Raw genomic sequence first — 19,915 nt, forward strand, 5'->3', positions numbered from 1 at the left:
CTCAAAAAACCAATCAGTCATGATATTTCACGGTCCAGATGAAAGGCCATCAGGCTGGTGCCTGAAGAAGCAAACAATCATAAATTGCAAATGACAAATGGTTGTTTTGCTCCTGAATCTGAAACAATCTCCTAGTGGTTGAGAATTTTTTTCTTACAAAATGTGGCTAGGACCACAAAGATTCTGACCCTGGGGCATCTCTGGCCTTTAATGTGATACACTGACATCTCTTTTACGGAGAAGACATTTTTCAATGTCAAAGCTTTTAGCCACAAGACAGTGTAACTTCAGTTGAGAAATAGGTGTTGACTGTAGCCAAGGTGAACATCATACAGCTTCAATAGAGTTGGGAGGGACTTCTTAGCTCCTAAACTCAAATGACTGACAATATTGCTTCTATATAATGGTGAGACCAGGGGCTTGAGGAGGCTAAGATGAAAGAAAAGGAAGGATCTTTCTCATCAATATCACAGTGTGTTTGTCTATCAGGCCATCATTAGCAGTACCAATTTTGAATTCTCTCCTCAGAGACTGTTGTCAAATCTGACCACTTCTCACCATCTGGACTGGCACAGCCCTCAACCACATCCATCAGTTCTCACCTGCAACAGGTCTCCAGCCTTCTCTCATTCCCTGATTCCTCTTTGTCCTCTATAGCCTGTCCTTCACACAGCAACCCTAACCATTTCTAATCCACATATCAGATCGTGTAACTTCTCTGCTCAAAATCCCCCAATCATTTCCTTTCATCATCTAAACAAAAGCCAGATTCTTACTACAGGACTCAGAGACAGATCACTGCAGACCCACTGAAGGTTAAGAACCATGGCCCTCATTTGGACAGCCCCTGAAAACTCTGGAAGGGACCTAGTAATGTGTTTTCATGGGATGGGCATGTTTTTGTAAAGTTTGCAAAAGGAAGATACGTTTTTATTCTTTCTCTGCAAGGGCCTTCAAATTTGATCCTTGTGACACCTGGACCTAAGTGGCCTAGAAGGTCTGGCTGACCTAGATGCTGACCTCTTCTCCCCCAGCATCAACCCCAGTCGCCACCCTTGAGCCCCTTCCACCACCATCGTGCCCTTTCTAGCTTACGCTTCGCACTGGCCGTCCTTTTGCCTGGAGCTCACCTTCCTCTTATGTTATGAGAGGTTGCCCATACCCACTTTTTGCTCCAACTTCAGATACTCTAATGCATTTTTAAATGTTCTTTTTCTGGTAGGATTTTATTAGTGTCTAGAATAGCATATTTATCATTCTTGTGTTTATACAAGGGCTGGGATGCTGTTCATTTTGTCAATAGCCTCAACTTCTAGAAAATACTGTACCGGCTTATAATAGGCTTTCAATAAGTATCTATTAACACTTATGCCCAAAAGAATATAAAGCTCAAACACATATTTGTACCCCAGTGTTCATGGCAGCACTATTCATGATACCCAAAAGGTGGAAACCACCCAAATGTCGATCAATAGATGAATGAATAATAAAATGTGGTATAGCCATATAATTGGATAATATTCAGCCTTAAAAAGTAATGAAATTTTGATACAGGCTACAACATGGATGAACCTTCAAAGCATTACACAAAGTGAAATTATCCAGACACAAAAGAACAAATGGTGTTTGATTCTATGTACATGGGGCACCTAGAGTAGGCAGTTTCACAGAAACCAAAAGTAGAATGGGGGATAGGGGGTGGGGAGAATAGGGAGTTGATGTTTTATGGGTAGAGAGTTTCAGTCTGGGATGATGAAAAAGTTCTGGAAATGGTGATGATTGCAAAATATGATGAATGTAATTAATGCCACTGAATTATACACTTATAAATGGTTACAATGGTAAATTTTATGCTATGTATATTTTACCACACACACAAAATACATATACAGAAAGAAAGAGACCCTTTATCCATATGTTGTAAGGTGGACTGTATAAATCTCTGTTCCTTGTCACCCAGAGGGCCTATGGTTGCCCTTGACCAATCTTAGGAAGCAGGCAAATGTGGGGAGAGAGTGATAAATGCCAAAGCTTTTCCAGAAAATTGGGGATTTTGATCTTAGGAATCCTTTTCTAATTCCCAAGAGATGGTTAAATTATGAAAGAAAAGAAAAACTACCAAAATGAGACACAGGCATATCTGAAAGACGGCATTTTAGAAGGAGGCTTTAAAAAGTATAAAGTTTAATACACACACACACACCCCATACACATACATACACGCACCTCTAATTTGTGTTATTCCATGGTAGAACACTCCTCCTCTACTCACACTGAAGTCATAGACATACCATCCTGATATAATAAAATGCTTTTAATTTCAAGATCTGGAGTAAAACTAACAGGAAAGCAAATTGTACAGCTGATGAAGGCTGGGAGTGAACATATTGCGTCCTTCGGAACCGTGCTTTATCTCACCAAAATGTAATTAGGTTTGAAGAGCCATCATTTTACCAAGCAATCAAGAATCCATAGCTGAACCTTGTTCTGTGCAGTCTAATTATCAAATATGCATTGTCTTTATAACACTTAGCTCCTATTACAATGAAAGAGTTTTGGGGATAATTCTCATCTCACATAAATGAAAACACAACCTACTAACATGTTTGAATTATCTTTTACAAAATAAGTTACTCTTCCCTTGCTTTTAATAGTAAGGATCCCAGAGTTTATTGATCTTCTTCAGAAAATGGAATACCATGAGCTTCTTGGGTCTAACACATCATATTCATATCATATTCATATAATCATAACTGGAAGATTTATACCAAGATATTATGGCTTACAGCCACATGAGGCCATAAACAATTAGATTCACTATTTTAAAAATATTAAAGAACTGACCAAAGAAAAATATTTTTAGAATTTAAATTATTTATGATCACAAAAATTTTCAAATTCATATTTTAAAAGGTAAGATTGCATTTATATATCTCATATACACTTTTTGGCTAACCCCTAGCCCATTCTGATTTCCCAAAAAATAGACTTTGCCTATCCACATTTAACTGCTAAGTAGTGCCAATGAAAATGAAGAGCCAGGTTTTGTTCTGTGTATTTTCCTGTTCCACACACAGATTGTTGAACTCCAATTCATCATCAGACTCACCTACTATGAGATTGTCTTGCGATGGGAAGTGCAAAAAAATGAGGAACCTCCACATCCACTTCTTGTGTTATATAAAGCCCTGGGCTCTATCTTTGCACTGAGAATGTTGCTACTCAAAGTGTGGTTTGCAGACCAGCAGCATCAACATCACCTCCTGGGAAGCTTGTTGGGAACACAGGAACCCCCCCAACTACACCCCCTATCTACAGAATCAGGATCTGCTTTTCAACGTGATCCCGAAAGGTTGCATGCACATTACAGTGATAAAGATGCTGTCTTAGGAAATGAGACATTATTGATCTTCTTGATTTTAAATGCTGCACCTCCTGCTCAGAAGCAAAAAAGATAAGAAAAGTAAAGAAAGGATGGAGGACTTCAAAAGAGTTTCTGGATCAACTTATTTAATGCTTCTCTGGATGGCTCATAGGTGCAGATGGACAACTTATAATGCCTTTCAGAGGTTCAGAGGCTTTTGATGTGATCTCAGCAAACGTAACTAAAACCAAGTACCTACAAAGGGTGTAGTACGGCCCACGAAATCTTCATATCATTTTGTTTGTTCTGTTTTGGTTTTTGGGTTGTTTCCTTTTTGTTCTTTGTTTTTTTGTTTTGTGTTGTGATCCCACTTTGCACCATCATCTGAAAGTTGAGTTTCTGATTCCTCAAGGGGGCAGGCATTCTCCACAATGCTGCCTCACCCATGATCATGGAGGCAGCATTAGTCATAGACTTGTAAGTGCAAACAAAAAGATTTGAAGGTTAAGTCAATTATTCAAACTAGCTTTAATATAGGATTTCGGTTGCTGATTTTTTGAGAAAATGACTTAACCAGTTGTAAGATGACTAGTCCAAACATTAAAGATTTTTAATGCTAAATTAATTTCAAGGACTATGAAACAGGCTTGGATTTTGACCTCATCTTAGAATCCCTGGACTCCTAAACTTCATTTAGGCTCCTGCCCCAATACTATGTGCCTCTGACAGACAGTATTCCATCAAACCTTTCCTTTGCATAACACTTACCATGTTTTATTATAATTACCTGACCAACTATGTTTGTTTCTCATTAGATTGTGACCCCTATGAAAGCAAAGACAATGTCTTACTTCTATTTGTATCACAGATACCCATAAAAGTGTCTGGCACATACTAGGTACTTAATAATTACAAGTTGAATGAATTGATAAATAAACATAATTGATAGAAATTGAGGTATTAAAAGTAGGGCAAGCAGTCTAAACAACAACTTACTTTTCAAGTATGAAATATGTATTAGTCTGTTTTTGCATTGCTATAAAGAAATACTAGAGACTAGGTAATTTATAAGGAAAACAGGTTTATTTGACTCACAGTTCTACAGACTGTACAAGAAGCATAACACCAGCATCTGCTTCTGGTGAGGCCTCAGGAAGCTTCCACTCATGGCAGAAGGTGAAGGGGAGCAGGAATGTCACATGGCAAGAGAAAGGGGAGGAGGTGCCAGGCTCCATTAAACAGTCAGCTCTGGCATGAACTAATTTATTACTTTAGGGAAGGCAGCAAGCCATTCATGAGGGATCCACCCTCATGACTCAAACACTTCTCACTAGGCCTCACCACCAACACTGGGAATCACATTTCAACATGAGATCTTGGGTGGGGGACAAATATCCAGAGTATAACAAAATACTATATAAAAGTCAATGGATTATAATATATCTAATTTATAGCCCATTTATTCAGAACTTGTAAAACACGCATTTTCATTAGACTACAATTTATGCTTTTGTACTATCTGTGAAGAAGATTACACATGATGGTATAGACTTAATTGACTTGGCAGCAATTTAGGTACCATCTATTTATATACTATTAATAGGTTAAATTATCACATTTTTAAATAGTACATCAAATACTATAAAGACCTATTTACAAAAACAGAATTTTGACCAGGAAAGTTCCTTCCTATAATGAAGAGAAATAAGATTTCATTTCTTTAAATGAAATAAAATTTTGATTAAGCCTACTCATAACTGAGATTGGTCTTCCCTCTGAGGCATCAAATTTGGGGAATTTTTATCAAAAGTCATGCATAAGAAAATGACATTTTTCGATGGGAAGTAAATGAGCACTCTGATATCTGTGGAATAGGATTGTCTCCTTCTTAAATGTTTGAGTATGCACATAACAACACTCAATATATGTTCCCTATATTGGAGCCTTGAGGTCCAATGATCAGAATGTATGAACAAACAGAAATCACCAGATTCCATCCCAGTAATAAGACGTGTTCTCGTAAGACTTTCAGTGCTTCTATCCTTCATATGCTGTGTGAGCTAAGATCCCAGCTGGAAGCAGATGGCATACTCCAACTGGATAACTGAAATAAGCTTAATAAAGAGACTGCTTTACAAAGGCAAAGGCAGAGCTGACAGTAACCCACAGCAATGGTGAAGCACCCAGGGGCTAACAAAGTGATGAGGGAGCCATCGCCACATCAAGTCCCAGAGGAGCAAAGGAAGGAAGTGGCTACCAGCAGTGGGAGAGAGCTATAGCTGTAGCTGTAGGAGGGGCTGCTGCAGCCTTCAGAAGAGGAAAGATGCCCTGGCCAACCCACTGCCCTGTAGGAAGAGAAACCATAGATTAAACCGTTCACTGACCTCACTCTTCTCCCATCCATGGTTCTCCTGCTGGTGCCTTCCATTGATCCAACTCAACAGGAAGTCAAAGAGTAAGAGAGGCAAGCTGAGGGAGTCCATAGAGGTCAGCCTCATAGGGCACAAAGCACAGCCTCATGAAGTACACAGGCGGGGAAGGGTAGAAAATGGATTTGAAAGATGAGATGGAGAACATCGCCAGGTACACCCTTTCCAAAATACTGCAAAGTATTTAAAATCTCATTCATGAACTTTTCTTTTTTTTTTTTTTTTTTTTTGCCATACACATTCCTAAGAATTAAGAGAGAACAAAGATATATAATAACAACAGATTTCTAATAACAATGACATTTGGTAGTTACAATATTATTTTCATAGAAACACAAGATTCATTGATTAATTAACTTAAAGATATGGTAAAGTCTTCTCTGTATCTCCCTCAAAGCTGCTGAAATGAATTAAAAGAAGGAAAAATTGGAAAGAAAATTTTATCTACTGTGAGGCTAGGTATGGTGGCTCACATCTATAATCCCAGCAGTTTGGAATGCTGAAGAGGGAGGATTGCTTAAGACCCAGGAATTTGAGACCAATTTGGACAACATAGTGAGAGCCTGTCTCTACTAAAAATGAAAATAATTTAAAAATTAGCCAGGCATGATGGTGTGTGCCTACAGTCCCAGCTATTTGGGGCCCTGCAGCAAGATCTCTTGAGCCCAGGAATTCAAGGCTGCAATGAGCTACAATTGTACCACTATACTCCAGCCTAGGTGACAGAGCAAGACTTCAACTCTAAAAAAATAAATAAAGAAATGAAAAAATTGATCTATGAAACTAGCAAAAAGCTACAATTCTCAGATCACAGGCGATAAGAATTATCTGTCAAACAGAGTATAAGTTTTATTAAATGAGTGGACAACCCTAAAAGGTGATATAGTTCTTCACAGATCTTAACTGGCTGTCAAATTTCTCTCTACGTAAGGAGAGAGTACAGAAAGGCCCAACACTGGGTGGTGAGAAGGGGCTGGTTCCCTACCAGAGTGAACTGATGGAGAAAGTGACACCGATGGGAGTCAATGGGAGTACTGTGTGACTCCTTCATGTTTATTATCTGCAAAACTGAAAACCTTAACATGGAGAAATAATCTCGAGGCAAGAGATGTAGGAAAATAGAAGGAAAAGAGCAATTCCCTTTGTAGTTGACTTGTCCTGCCACTCTTCAGAAATGCTAAACCAAGTCAACAAGTAGTGGTAAAGCACCAAATATCTGTCTACCCTCCCGCAACTCACACACACTTAGTAAGTTGGGATATGTGATCTGTCTGAATGATCTGCTCACTTGCTACACAACTTTTTTGAACAGAAGACATTGCAGAGTTGTTAAGAATTTTTTATGAGAAAAAATATCCAGTCTAAAGCTAATGTCTCCCCCAAATCACTGTCTCCATCCCCTCTACCTATTCTTGAGCAAATAGTACGTTTAGATAGAATTACCTCTATTTGGAAATAGATAATAAATGCAAAGCCATTAACATGCATAGATTCTATATGCACAGTTATTATTTTTATATAAAGGAAAGACTTATCAGCAAATGGCAGATAAATACAGTTCAGAAAAATAGCCCAAGAAATACAGATAATTTTCTGATAAATTATTCTCCATACATTCAAAAAATTGAATATATGAACTCTTTTTAAAAAATAAGTGCAAAGTGAGCTAGCCAAGCCAGAAAATAAATTGAAGATAACCATAAAACCATTTCAGAAGTGAAGCCTACTTAGAAACTGTTGCTTAACAAGAGAGTCAACTATCTATACGACAGACTTTTAAATGTAAGGAAACTCATAGGAACATGAGGAAAAAATGAAAAATGTTCAGAATTAATAGTTATGGAGGGCAATAGGTAATAAATGTCCCTGTAGTAGATAACAGAACAAATACATTCTGCATTTGAAAGCCACAATGAAAATATCTTTACAAAAAAAAAGGGAAAATATGACTCTTCAGATCAAAGGAACTACCATTTCCCAGAAAAAAAAAAAAAAAAAAAAAAAAACCACAATGACTTACAGTGAGAAATATCAAAGAGAAGTTACCAAACTTTCAGTGTTTAAAAATAACTTGATCAGCATCAAAGTCAAAAACAAAAAACAAAAAAAATTGCAGGAGTGGGAGGGATGGGAGCGGGCAAGCCATCTACAAAGAAGAAATAGTCAGTCTAGCTCAGACTTTTCCAGAGCAAGGGTCAATGCCAGAACACAATGGAATGACATCTTAGAGAATTATGAGGGGCAAAAAAACATGATTCTATAATTTTATACACATTCATTTGTTCATAGAAACAACCAACAGGCATTTAGAATTTAAAACACTTTGGCCCTGTTTGAAAACAAACCCTTTTAACTAAACACTAAATCAACCTGTAAGATGCTCAAAAAAGAAGAGGTCATTGATGAAAGGGTTGGTGGTGTTCTGACTGCATTTAGATCCAAGACTAACACTCAGCCCACAAAGCATGGCCCTGCCTCAGGACCTTTGCAAGTGCTGTTCCTTCTTCTGCATGTCTCACCCCCTCACCTTGTTCAAGTCTCTGTCCAAATTCGTGACTTCAGAAACCTGTTCCCTGATGACACTATCAAAAATAACCCTCCCATCGCTCTCCAGTCTCCTAATGTGCTTTATTTTTTTAACATGTATTGCTGCCTGACAAAGTATATATGTAATATATGTATTGTCTATCTCCTCTAACACAATATAAGCTCATCTGCTCTTTGACAATTTACTGCTGTATTCTCAGTGCTTGGAGCAGTACCTGGAATGAAGAAGGCACTCAAAAAGATTTATCTGTTGTTTGAATGAACTAAGGGAATTATGTTCAAATTTGCAAATGCTAAAAACTTTGAAAACATAAAACTAACACTATGTATTAGTCCATTTTCATACTACTATAAAGATACTACCTGAGAGGTAATTTGTAAACAAAGAGGTTTTATTGACTCACAGTTCTGCATGGCTGGAGAGGCCTTAGGAAACTTACAATCATGGTGGAAGGGGAAGCAGGCATGTCTTACATGGCAGCAGGAGAGAGAGAAAGAGCAGGGGAAACTGCCACTTTTAAACTATCAGATCTTGTGAGAACTCACTCACTATCATGAGAACAGCATGGGGGAACCATCCCCATAATCCAGTCACCTCCCACCAGGTCCCTTCCTGAACACATGGGGACTACAGTTCAAGATGAGATTTGGGTGGGGACACAGAGCCAAACTATATCACACTATAACTGCAACAAATGGTAAAAGCGGGCTAAGTGATGTGCGCTCATTTCCTCAACTTTAAGAGTAAGAAATCTATCAATAAAGTCTACATTTGACAAACTGTAAAACAATCACTTGATCACTTTTAAAAGTCAATGAGATATTTTAAGCTTTGTCATTGTAAGTGATTTTCACTATCTTCTGAACATTTGCACCTTGTGGCTTACTAGGGCTCTCTGAGAAAGTGACAAGTAGAGAGAGCAAGAGCAAAGACCACAGCCAATGACAGTGATGATGTACTTCAAGTTAGACTAGTCAAACATAAATATTCAAATATGAATACATAATGTGGCTAGGGTTGTCAAGGATTTGGGGAAACAGGGGCTCTCAAACATGATGGATGGCAATGTAAAGAGATACAACACTTTTGGGGGCACCTGGGCAATATCTAGCAAAATTTACAATGTGTATATTCACTCACCAAGTAATTTCATTTCTAAGAAAATTGTATGCAGACTCGTTTTCAGTGTGGACAAGGATGTTCATTGTAGTATTGAAAATATTAGCAAAAAGTGGAAACAAGTCTAACTCTTCATCATAAAGAACTGGTTAATGATATTCCAAAAGTAAATACCAAGCAGTTTTATAAATTGAATGAAGTAGATGTGTATATATTGATATTCAAAGGATGTGCTCTACCACTGAGCTATACATGCTAACATATATTGATATGTAAAAGTACACAGAATATGAAGTGGAAAAAGCAAGCTGCAGAACAACATATGTGGTACGATCTCATTTATGTAAAATACATATTTAAACCTATATATATAAGTGATTCCAACTCTATGATGTTTGCATGGAAAATATCTGGAAAGAGGCTTCCCAAGTGTTCATGGTAATCACCCCTAGGAATTGAGATATGAGGGAGAGAATGGAAAATGGAGATATTTACTTCATAAACTTCTATAATATTTGAATTTTTAAAAAGCATACATTACTTTCATCATAGAAATTGTCTTCAAAAAGTCTTACACATTTCTAAACACATTTATTTGATGCCCTTCATAAGCTGAACCCACAAAATGCCACATTTTGTGTCATTAGAAGATGGATTTAGCAAGAAACATAGTTCAACCTCACAAAGTATCCATAATCACACATAGACTAAACTGTAAGCTCCTTGAACAGAGGGTAAGGGGTATTTTCATCACCATTTATCCCAAGTACCTATCACAGTGCTTTGTACATAGAAAGTATTCAATAAATATTTGCTAACTAAATGAGTTACTGGATGAATGAATGAAGGCATATGTTAAGAACCTGAAGTTATCTTAACTCAGTGCCCCTACCGCACTTATTCTTCCATGAAGCCAGATTTGTTCATTTGCAAAATCAAACTTAGATGTTTTATGATCAACCCTGGATGTTATAAGCCTAACTCCATGTGAGAACAGGCATCTGACTGGTGATGGGGAATGCCACTTCTGATCCGAGGCTGTCACCCCCATTGTCAGCGCCCCAGGGCTTACAGGGATGGCAACAACTTAGATTCTTGCATTATGTTATTTGTGCCTTTTTGATCCCATACTGTTTTGAAGACCATTCCAGAGAAGTGTGGGGCAAAATCTATAGGTGTGGCATCAAATTAACAACTGCAGGTGTTAAAGTGCATTCCTGCAAACACATGGATCTCATACCCAACCCACCCAGGAGGGCAGCATGTACCTGCCCTTGCCTGATGTTTTGTGTACCACACAAGAACACTGACATGGTATGGAACATGACACCAACCCCACCTTCTGGTTTTCCAGTAGGTCTTCTCTGCTCTACCCATCCAGTACAGAGCATGTCACTAAGAAAAATTTTAACTTCAATCAGTTAATACCCTCTTTTCTTGTTTATTACCTAGATTTTTCTTTCTTTCATTTCTTTTTCTGCTTGCTTTGGATTTAGTTTGCTCTTCTAGTCTCTTAAGGTGGAAATTAGACCTTTCTTCTTTTCCAAGATAGACCCTTTGTAAATTTTATTTTATTTTAGATTCAGGGGAGTACATGTGCAAGTTTGTTACATGGGTATATTGCATACTGGTGGGGACTGGACTTCTAATGTACCCATTACCCAAACAGTGAACACTGTCCCCAATAGGTAATTTTTCAACCCTTGTCCCTTCCCACCCTCACTGTTTTGAGGTCCCCAGTGTCTATTATTTTCATCTTTAGGTCCATGTGTACACACCATTTAGCTCTCACTTATAAATGAGAACATGCAATATTTGGCTTTCTGTTTCTGAATTAGCTCACTTAGGATAATGGCATCCAGCTCTATCCACACTGCTGCAAAGAACATTATTTCATTTTCTTTTATGGCTGTTTTTTTTTTTTTCTTATTTAAACTAAGAAGCTCTCATTTTACTAAAACCAATAATGCTTGTGAAAAAATGACTATGTATCCTGATTTTCACTAAGTTTCATTTTAAATTAGGAACCTTGGTGAAATGGTTTGAAAGGATAAGTGCATTAGGGACATAAAGTTACAGATAAATTCAGGTTCTTAACATATGCCTTCATTCATTCATCCAGTAACTCATTTAATTAGTAAATATTTATTGAATACTTTCCATGTACGAAGCACTGTGATAGGTACTTGGGATAAATGGTGATGAAAATATCCCTTACCCTGTCTTCAAGGAGCTTACGGTTTAGTCTGTGTGTGATTATGGATACTTTGTGAGGTTGAACCATTTTTCTTGCTAAATGTGTCCCCACCCAAATCTTGTCTTATAGCTCCCACAATTCCCATGCGTTGTGGAAGGCACCTAGTGGGAGATGATTGAATCATGGGGGCAGGCCTTTCATGTGCCGGTCTCATGATAGTGAATGGGTCTCATGAGACCTGGTGGTTTTTAAAATGGAAGTTTTTCTGCACAAACTCTCTTTCTGCCTGCTGACATTCACATAAGATGTGACTTGCTCCATGCCTTCTGCCATGATTGTGAGGCTTCTCCAGTCACTTGGAACTGTGAGTTTGCCATTAAACCTCTTTCCTTTGTAAACTGCCCAGTCTCAGGTATGTCTTAATCAGCAGCATGAAAATTGACTTATAATATAGTACATTGGTGCCACTAGAGTGGGGTGCTGCTTTAAAAAATAGTTGAAAATGTGGAAGCAACTTTGAAATTGGGTAATAGGCAGAGGTTGAAACAGTTCGGAGCGCTCAGAAGAAGATAGGAAAATGTGGGACAGTTTGGAACTCCCTAGAGACTTGCTGAATGTCCTTGACCAAAATGCTGATAACGATATGGACAATGAAATCCAGGCTGAGGAGGTCTCAGATGGAAACGAAAAACTTGTTGGGAACTGGAGCAAAGATGACTCTTTTTATGTTTTAGCAAAGAAACTGGCAGAAATTTTCCCTTGCCCTACAGATTTATGGAACTTTGAACTTGAGAGAGATGATTTAGGCCATGTGGTGGAAGAAATTTCTAAGCAGCAACGCATTCAAGAGGTAACTTGGGTGCTGCTAAAGGCATTCAGTTTTATAAGGCAAGAAAAGCACAAAAGTTCAGAAAATTTGCAGCCTGACAATGTGATAGAAAAGAAAAACCCCTTTCTGAGAAGAAATTTAATCAGTATACACACACGTGTTTACTGATTTAACATCTATCTCTCATCAGACAATGAGAATCATGACTGTTTTTTTGACCAGTGGGCCAACAAATATCTCAATAAATATTTGTTGGTTAAAATAAAATATAAAAGAAGTGAATTTTATTCCCTCTTTTAATAAATGTTTATAACTATAAGTTGGTTACAGAAAGTAAGGGGAATGGAGTCCCTATTTCAGTCATATTCAAAGTAGGCTTTCGTACCTGGGATGAAATTTGAGTAGTGTTTAGATTGAAGGGAAGGGGCAGTATTTGGCACAAGGGAAATGTTGTGAGACCCAAGGAGGGACAGGAAAAGGAGATATTCTAAAAGGGAAAAAAAGAGAGATGAAAAAGCTCATTATATCAAGTGATGTAGATTGGATGTCCCCCTCCAAGTATCACATTGAGATTTAATCCCCAGTGTTGTACATGGGGCCTGGTGGGAGGTGTTTCAGTCCTGGGGGAGAATCCTGGGGATGGGGTCTTGGTGCTCACTCGCAATAGTGAATAAGTTCTCCTGAGATCTGGTTGTTTAAAGTCTGTGACACTGCCCCCCAACCCCCACCCCGCTCTTGCTCCTGCTCCCACCATACAACTTGCCAGGCTTCTGCTTCACCTTTCTCCATGACTGAAAGCTTCCTGAGGACTCACTGGAAGCTGAGCTGACTCCTGTACCACACTTTCTATACAGCCTGCAGAATCATCAGCCAATTAAAACTCTTTTCTTTATAAACTACCCAGTCTCAAGTATTTCTTTATAACAATGCAGGAACGGCCTAATACATTAAGGAAGCCAAGGAAGTAGGGCAGAAAACAGAGTTGGAAATTGGAAAGGTTAACCAAGAAGTGAGAACTTTGGAATGTCATTTGGGAATGGGAAAGCCGAGGCCAAGTTGATTAGGGAGGAGGCTAATTGCGGCAGCAATTTGGATCCTGTGAAGCCAGAAGAATGTGATGAGGAAGGTCTTTGTTCACAAGGAGTTCCAGGTGTGAACTTAGCACACCTGGAAGGAAACCTTAGCCAGAGGACTCAGAGGGAATGTGGGAAAGAGCTGAGGACCTTTGTAAACTTATCAATCCTGTGTGCTGTTCCAGGTATTGAGCACCCAAGTGCTAAGTCTGGGAGAAATACATCAAACATTAGATTATTCATGTGAGAACATAAAAATGAAAGTTGCTGCCCTGGCAAACAACCAGGCTCTCATTTAGCCCTACCCCGTGAGATGACTAGATCTATGTTCAGTCTCTTGTAAAGGACAGTCTCCATGTCTAAGAAAATGACAGTGAAGAACAAGAATGACGTGTGCATCAAGCCGAATCTGCTCTGTATACCCAAGCCTGCTGTGGCTTCTTGCTGGTTCTCACATCTACAGTGGTATCTTCGGAATTATGTTATTTTCAATTGCCCTTCAGGCATTGTCTTTCCCTTCCTTGCTTCCTTCCTCCCTTCCTCCCTTCCTTCCCTCCCTTCCTCCCTTCCTTCCCTCCTTTCCCTCCTTCCTTCCTTCCTTCCTTCCTTCTCTTTCTTTCTTTTTTTGAGATGAAGTTTTACTCTGTCACCCAGTGCAGTGATGCAATTATAGCTCAGTGCATCCTCGAACTCCTGGGCTCATCAAGAGTTCCTACCACCTCTGTCCTGAAAGCACTGAGCTTGCAGCCATGAACCACCACACCATGTATTTCTTTACAAATTAAAAAAAAAAAAAAGACTGAGCATGGTGGCTCACACCTATAATCCCAGCAAGGCAGGGGCAGGGGTATTGCTTGAGCCCAAGAGTTCAAGACTAGCCTGAGCAACATAGGGCAATCCTGTCTCTATGAAAAATTAACAATTAGCTGAGCATGGTTGTACATGCCTGTAGTCCCATCAAGAGGCTGAGGTGGGAGGATTGTTTGAGCCCAGGAAGTCAACACTGCCGTGAACCATGACAGCACCATTGCACTCCAGGCTGGGTGACAGAGTGAGACCCTGTCTAAAACAAAAAATAGCTTGGTGCCAATCCAAAATCCCATGAAATGCTGTAGACTGTAGTATTAGGCTGGTGCAACAGTAATTTTTGGGTTTTGCCATTGAAAGTAATGGCAAAAATTGCAATTACTGTTGCATCAATCTAATAATAATAGATAATATTCATAGATAATAGATGACATTTATTGAGCTTACTTTATGCCAGGCTCTAAGAACCTTATATGTATCAACTTACATGCATTAACTTCTTTAATGTTCACAAAAAGTACATGAAATAGTTACTATTATTATTCCCATTTTCCAGATGGGAAAAATGAGGCCCAGGGAGATTAATGTCATTCAGCAAAGTGTCGGAAGGCTCAGACCAGCCAATCTGACTCCAGAGCCCAGCTCTTAATCGTGACACTAGTTCCTTAAATTTGTACATATCTTACAATTTACAAAGCCCTTTGGAAGAGATACAAATATTACATGATCCTCTCAATAATGCTTCAAAGTGAGTAAGGAACATCTTTGTTTCCATTGCAGAGATAGGGAAACTGAGGCTCAGAGACATTCAATTACTGGAGTAGGAAATCAATAACACCAGTATCAGGCTAGGTGGGGCCTGAAATCCATGACTCCTGACTCCTACAATGCCACACCATCTCTCACTTCTGCTTTAGCAGCCTTCCTGAGGATTAAATTGCATCTACACAATCAGATATGCAGAGGGATAAAGGCTGCATCTAGGGTTTCTTGGGTTTGGCATGAAGGTCCTGATGTCTGAAAACATGACTTTATCTCTAACTTGAAATATGATTTCAGACGGCCTCAATGTCAAGGAGTAGTGTGGGAAGAGAACGGAAGAGGAGAAGCTGACCAAGTGAGCGGGATCTAATAGCTGGCTCCAAAAATGACCCTTCCTTGGAGCGGCTGGCTGTCGCCTGTCAGAGTGGCCCTGCTGCGGCAGCAGCTCGAGAGTGTGTCCAAAAAGCAGTGCAGGGATGCAAACACAGAGAAAAGAGGCATCCGAAACCAGACCCACAACCGGAGCCCTTTATTATGCCTCTTCTGGTTAACGCCTCTTGTCTTCATGCCCTCTCTTCCCCACCCATCCATGCCGTGTTCACGGTGCCAAACGTTGTAATTCCCCTCTGGGCTGCCGCCAATATGTTTGTCTTATTTCTCCAATACCCCAGGAACAAATCAATTCTTTTGGGTCTTCTGATGGTTTCTAGTAGCTAGGACATTGCAGCCCTGGCTCATATTACCCACTAACTCATCATCCTTCCATTGCACGCTTCACACCGAACCGCATTTGCTTCCGATCCGCAGTGACCCCCTCCCTCTTTTTTTAACTGCAGTCCAGTAATGCTGACATGGTTAGGAATCGGAAGTCGTGGCTATTGCGGCCAACTCCCCGATAAGCGGAAGCTTGGGGCAGGGATGGGAAAGCCTAGAACGTGCCTCCGTCCTTAGCAACATCATCTACTCCCCTCACTCGCCCCCCAGGCCCAGCTGGCCAAGGGGCAGCCGCAAAAACCACGCCACCCGGGGTTCCTACCCCTTGCCTCCTGCCGCCGCGGCGGCTGCTATAGAAACACCAGGCGTACACATGGGGCTGAAATTAAACACCCATCCTGGACGTGGACCCGAGCGGGATCTGCCTGCTGCCGCGGTCACCATGGCAACATGCCGAGAGGAGGGCAGCGGCCGGCGCGGCGCGGGGATACTCACTCCATCGCGGGGCTCGGCGGCCGGGCGCGCTGCTGCGGGGCTCACCGGCGCTGCTCGCCTCTCCCGGAGCCGAGTGCTCTGGCCGCGCTGAGCGCGAGGTGGAGCTGAGAGTCGTCTCCCCTCCCCGCCCGCACCCCCTCCTCCCCTGGAGGGTTGAAAGTGAATGCTCAGGCTCTCTCAGCTCCCAGCCTGCGAATAAAACGGGAAGCAATTGGATAATGTTGTTCACTGGGCGCTAGACAAGCCACCCCACTTCAGGGTTTCAGGGAGGGAACGCGCTGGCAGCTGCGCGTCGGGTGAGGTGGCTACCAGTGAGCAGTGCTGCGCGCCCTCGGCGCCAGGTGCGCTGGCGGCTCCCCTGGGACTGGCGGCGCGGCGCGGAGCCTGGGGAGAAGGGTGGGTGGGGGAGCAGAGAGGCTGCGGCGGGTGGCACAGCCCAAAGGGCATAGGGAAACGAGTGAGTCATTGGCAAGGTGGCAGCTCTCGCCGCTTAGAAGTTGCAAGAAGCGTCTGGCCTCTGCAAGCAGCAAGGACTGCCCCCAGTGGGCTGGGCATGGGTTCGGAAACGCCATTGTGCCGGCCCGGCGAGATCCCTGTGAGTTTCCCAAGCAAAACTCCAGCTGTCTTGCAGCGCCTTAATGCGGCGTTTCACCACCGTGGTGACCCCATGCCCCTTTCCGTTTCACTCCAAATTCTGCGTGTTCCCGCCTGCCAGGGAGATATTGTCCAGGGTCAGTTTCCCTAGTCTGTTATTTGAAAACAATAGCTATATTGACTATGTTTTCCCAAATTACCACGGCCCCGGCCCCGCAGTAATAAGCCACCTGGAGTACGTATTCCCTGCCTCCACCCCCTCTGAGAATCCTCTACTCCTAACGGTTTCCAGAGCAAGAACCTAGTTCTCATCCAGGTGTCCTACACCTGCTACAATGAAGAGTCGATGGGACAGCTTCAGGCTTTTCTTGTATCTTGCAGCTGGGTCCCTTTGTGAGTTGGTGTTTGCCAGGTGCTGAAAACGCAGCACCAAGCATACGCATAGCCATCACAGTCCCTGCCCTGCAGGAGCTCACGGGTTAAAGTAGAAAGGCAAAGCACAGATAAAGACAAAAATAAACATATCGTCACAGGCTGAAAATATTGCTATAAAAATTAAGTAATAAGATGCTGTGATGAATGTTCTAGAATTAATTTCTGGTGATGATTGTGCAACTGAACATACTGAAAGCTATTGAATTATACACTCTGGGTGAATTTTGTGGTCTATGAATTATGTCTTACTAAAGATGTGCTTTTAAAAAATGCTTTTATGGAGAATAAAAGAGGAGTGGATGTGCGTAGGTAGATAGATGTTCAGGGAAAGCTTTCCTGAGGGACTGGGATTGAAAGGGGAGAGGACTCAGATACGCAAGCCAGGGGGCTAGGACTTTCTGGCCAGTCAACAGCCTGTATGGTGACTCTAGATGCGAGACAGCTCCACAGGCTGGAAAGAGAACGTGCAAAATGTTCTCAGTGGATTCACTGCTCCTCCTTTTCCTCTGGAGAGTGAGCTGCAAAGTCAAACCCAGTGAAGATTCAAAAAGCTGTTTTGTGGAAGGAGATTCTGGATCAACTCCAGGTATCCCTTCACAGAGAAATTGGATGTGAATTTGGAGATCATAAAACCCTCCCCCCAATCCATGTCCCTTTCCGGTTGCATATAGGATTAAGTTCATGTGTGAATAATTAAGAGGCTTAAACAGGAAAAAGATGTGCTTTTCTGTCTTTTAAAAGATCAGAAATAAGCTGTCCTGGGCCAGTTTATGAGCTTGACTCCTGAAAGAGCAAAGAGATGCAGGCTCCTACAAAACGTTGCTCTAACATATGTGGTCTCCTTTCCTAAAATTGTTTCACAGTCCAAGTTGGCTGCTCTGGCTCTAGCCCTTATGTCTGCATTCCAGCCAACATAAATGTGGAAAGAGGAAAGAAAAATAAGTAAAGGAAGCACGCCAACTGCCTCTTAAGAAAGGCTCCCAGAAGCTGCCTCAGGACACTTACATCTCTTTGGCCAGAATTCAGTCATATGGCTACATTCAGTTTCCAGGGAGACTAGACAAAGCAGTCTTTACTCTGCATAGTCATAAGCCTATCCAAAAGTTGAGGCCTCCATTCCCATGTAAGAAGGGGAAAATGGGTATGGGGGACAGACAACCAGTGATCTTTGCCATTCTCCACAATGCTTAGCATTCTGGCTTCTGCCTCCTCCATGCCATTGCCACTGCTCCCTGTAAAGTCCCCAGTGCCAAATGGACACATCTCAGTCCTCTTCTTATGTCATTTTTAAGCTGTGTTGAACATTTTAACAGCTCCCTTTTGTTTTTGTTTTTTTACTTGAAGTCAGGTTTATTCAGGTATAATTTATATGCAGTGGAATTCACCCTTTGTAGGTGTACAGGCCTATGAGTTTAGATACATTATGCAATCATGTAACTGCCACCATAGTCGATATATTACATGACCATCACCCCCAAACAGTTCTTTTAAGTCCCTTCATAGTCGATCCACTCCTCCTACCTCCAGCCTCTGGCAACCACTGATCTCGTCTCTGTTCTCATGATTTTGCTTTTTCTAGAATATCATATAAATGGTATCAGACAGTATATAGCCTTTCATGTTCAATTTCTTTCACATTGCAAATGCTTTTGAGATCCATCCATGTTGTGTGTATAGGTGGGTAGGTCCTTTTCATTGATAAGTACAGCTTTCAGTTGTACAGATGCACCACAATTTGTCTATCCATTCACCACTTGAGGGATATTTGTTGTTTTCTGTTTATGGCAATTATGAAATAAAACGGCTATAAACATTCATGTACAGGTCTTTATGTGAATAAATGTGTTCTCTTTGGGTAAGTATTTAGGATCATCCCTTCCATCTTGAAAGAGTCTTCTGTGACAATACAGTACCACACCTCTAGCTATGCCATCTACTTGTCTCTTAAATCTTGGTGTTCTGTAAGATTCTTACCTAAACTCTCTTCACTTCTCACTACAAATACCCTTCCTGAGCAATTTCATCTACTTCTATGGCTTAACCACCAATATGATGCTGACTTCCAAAACTAAGTTTGTAGCCCAGATCATGCTCTTAAATTTCAAAACCAATACCCAAAGGTCATTGTAACATCTTCACAAATACCTCAAACCCAGTATGTCCCAGAAGCACTTGTCATTTTCACCTGTAAATCTCTCCCTAATAGTCTGCCCCCTATCCTAATATCAGAAAGGATATAAGGCCTCACTCAAAAATCTGGGTGTCTGTCTTAATTTCTAACCATCCTGACCTCCCATATCCAGTCTATGAACAAGATTTATCCAGGCTATCCTCTAAATAGTCATCATGCCCATTCACTTCCTCCAACCCCATTGCTATTGTTAAAACAGCCTCCATCTTGGCCTCCTTGCCCCCAGTCACATCCCGTGCCAACCCACTCAACCCTACAGCCAGAGCAAACTTCCAAAAACACTAATCTGATCATATCATCCCCTTGCCTGAAACCTTTCAAGGGCATTTCTTAACTTTAATATAAAGGTTAAATTGAG

At 41.0% G+C, this 19,915-nt stretch overlaps 1 protein-coding gene across 1 annotated transcript in view; it reads right to left on the reverse strand.

The window, feature by feature from the left end:
• PALM2AKAP2 (PALM2 and AKAP2 fusion) overlaps nucleotides 1-16,414 on the reverse strand; it is a 315,772-nt gene extending 299,358 nt beyond the window's left edge. Inside the window, exon 1 of the mRNA XM_023202130.2 lies at nucleotides 16,338-16,414. Coding sequence (XP_023057898.1) covers nucleotides 16,338-16,342 — 5 coding nt within the window. The 5' untranslated portion in view covers nucleotides 16,343-16,414. The remainder of the gene's footprint in view (nucleotides 1-16,337) is intronic.
• Between the last annotated feature and the right edge of the window lie 3,501 nt (nucleotides 16,415-19,915).

The sequence above is a fragment of the Piliocolobus tephrosceles genome, chromosome 14, assembly GCF_002776525.5.
Source record: "Piliocolobus tephrosceles isolate RC106 chromosome 14, ASM277652v3, whole genome shotgun sequence".
NCBI classification, from domain to species: domain Eukaryota; kingdom Metazoa; phylum Chordata; class Mammalia; order Primates; family Cercopithecidae; genus Piliocolobus; species Piliocolobus tephrosceles.